The 2,642-nt window shown below is 44.6% G+C and overlaps 1 protein-coding gene across 1 annotated transcript; it reads left to right on the plus strand.

Annotated features, from left to right (window-relative positions):
• The first annotated feature begins 1,463 nt into the window (after positions 1-1,463).
• LOC109302247 (kit ligand-like) lies at positions 1,464-2,378 on the plus strand. The gene has a single exon (XM_019523810.1). The coding sequence runs from the start codon at positions 1,464-1,466 to the stop codon at positions 2,376-2,378; it is 915 nt and encodes a 304-aa protein (XP_019379355.1).
• Positions 2,379-2,642: the final 264 nt, after the last annotated feature.

Here is a 2,642-nt window from a genome sequence, read left to right on the forward strand (position 1 = left end):
CACGAAGACTTATCACCGCCGCAAACTATAACCGAGACTCAAAACATCATATTATATGGCACTACTCAGCCAGTGCGGATGGCATCGGATGGTTCCACCCGTGAAAACGGGAAGTATGGCTTTTACTGCCATTCATGCGTGGAACATAAAATCCACCCTGGCTGCGAATCACCTCAAAAGAACGAACTTTTAGGGTTCTGAGACGTCATATATCACTGTTTGAAACATCATAACGGAACTCGTCCAGTGCTGATAATCGCCATTGATTCCCAGTACATATACAAGATAGTTACGGGGACGGCATCTCCCACAGAGCATCTCCCTCTATGGGATGAAATATATACATTATTATCTGAATTTTCAGTGCTGCCATTAATCAAACACACGAGATCCCACCGGGTCGACACTGATCCTGTGCACCGAAAGATTGATGAACTCCTCGAATATCCCACCGAAGTCAATGTATTTGCCACCCAAATCACTGACAAGACCATATGTGCCAACCCATATTTTAGTTGGCTTCATGAACACTGGGGTCAACCGGGTCCGAAGGTCTGCTACAAAAAATGGCGCAACGCATCACAGGAGAAATCTAATTACGGATTGCACCAGGATTGGAGAAGAGTCACCAAGTCCTGTGAGGCCTGTGCCACAGAAAAAGCACATCCAACAAGCAATCTCAACGGGGTGTTAGACTCAAAAACCTTCTCACCTGGGAGTTCATGGCAAGTGGACTTGATAGGTCCTTTACCGGGGCTGCGGTCCCCAACAAAGGACTAATAGCGATAGACTTAGGGACACGTCAGGTTACTGTCATACCCCTTCGGAAGACTCATGCAACGGCCGTGATTTCCGCCCTCACCAGCATTTTTGCCGTATGGCAAGTCCCTCAAGTAATACAATCGGACGGGGAACCACCATTTACATCAACTGCTGTTGACAAATTTGCCCACCTTCACAATATTAGATGGCACCATCACCTACCCTACCACCCTCAGTCTAACGGCGTGGTAGAACGTGCCGTAGGGCTGTATAAGGAAGCTCTGCGCCTGAGGGGGCAGGGATCGTACAAGAATTGGACCAAGTTCAACCATGAGGTCCTCATAAATTTAAACTCAGGGAAACAACTCTGGGTAGAAGGCAACGACAAACTGATAGACCCATGGACGCCAAAATTTCAAACTGAGGAACTTGTCTGAGTCTCACTACCAGACCCTAAAGTCGCCACCCGTGAGTGTTAAAGGGTGTAATACGTTCGGTCGAAAAATACCCAAACACTTATCTCACTCAGCTGGAAGACAGCACGAGAACTATTTTGGTCCATCGTAACTGGTTAGTGAGACATGCCATCACAGACCCGATATTGCCGAAAGATGATTAGATTTTATTTTATTTCAGGCTCCTACGACCCGAGACACTCTATAACCTTGAGACCGTCAAGTGAAGGGAGGTTGTAAACCAACATGACACCGACCAAAAACTTAATTTGGATTGTCACTTTCTTTACGCTTGATCTACTTACTGCTGCTTATAGACTGTGCGAGAATTCACTGACAGATGACGTCGATAACATCCCAGAATTGATTAAAAATCTTCCGAGCGATTATAGGATAACCCTTAAATATGTCCATAAAGTGGAACACGTACACAATCATTGCTGGTTACATTTGATGGTACCCGAGTTTGCAAAGAGCTTGAATAACTTACTCCACAAATTTCCAAGAACATCTGACGCCTCAGACAACCACTCAATCCTAAACAGCCTCACCAGAATGATTAACGATCTTCTGGAATGCCTCACATCAGACAGATATAAAGACAGCGTCCATTCCTATCAAGAAAGTGAATTCAGTCCCAAGGAATTCTTTAAACATTTCAATAATATGATTAAGATCTTTAAGGCATTTTCAACAATACCGGCGGATGATAATTGCGATCTGTTCTCCACAACGCCAACCCTGCTTAACGATTCAAAAGTCACTGATCCACCTCCTGTCGTTAAAAGTGCCCAAGATACTACCAGTTCTCACCTACAAACAATGAATGTCACGTCATCATCTACACCCAAAGACGAGAAGCTCGAACTTCCACCAGCTAGAAGAAAACCCGCTCAAGAGCTGCAGCAACTGATTATGGCCGAAAAACGAGCCCAAGCCATACTATTTGGACTGATGCTAATTTTATTTTTCATCAGCATAATCTGCTTGTTTTTCACCTACAGATCCTTATCGCAACGACTGAAAGTGCTATCTACATTCGTCTACGTAAAGTTACCCCCTCATTTCACGTTAAGTTTGAGGATGAGAGTGAACTCTAAATGGCTCCACGGTCCTCTGTGTTTCCAGCAAGGGGGCATAATGTCATTCTTTACATGCTGAAGAACACAGAGGGAAGATACATAAAAGAAAGTAATATGTAAATAGTTTCACCCCGAGACCGGTTCTGTCCTGTTTGTTTTCTTTTATTCCAGACTCATTGACCCGATTATGGCTGGTGCAGGACATTGAGGGATCGATTCAGAGCAGTTCCGAAGCTGGATGAGCGTAGACATCATGGCAATGACACTCAGAGACATTGCATTGAGCCCAATCCAACCACGGAACTCAGGCATTCATCCAATACAATGCTCCAATTATTATCCC

The sequence above is a fragment of the Gavialis gangeticus genome, unplaced genomic scaffold (assembly GCF_001723915.1).
Source record: "Gavialis gangeticus isolate Ggan-Ray unplaced genomic scaffold, GavGan_comp1, whole genome shotgun sequence".
Lineage (NCBI taxonomy): Eukaryota > Metazoa > Chordata > Crocodylia > Gavialidae > Gavialis > Gavialis gangeticus.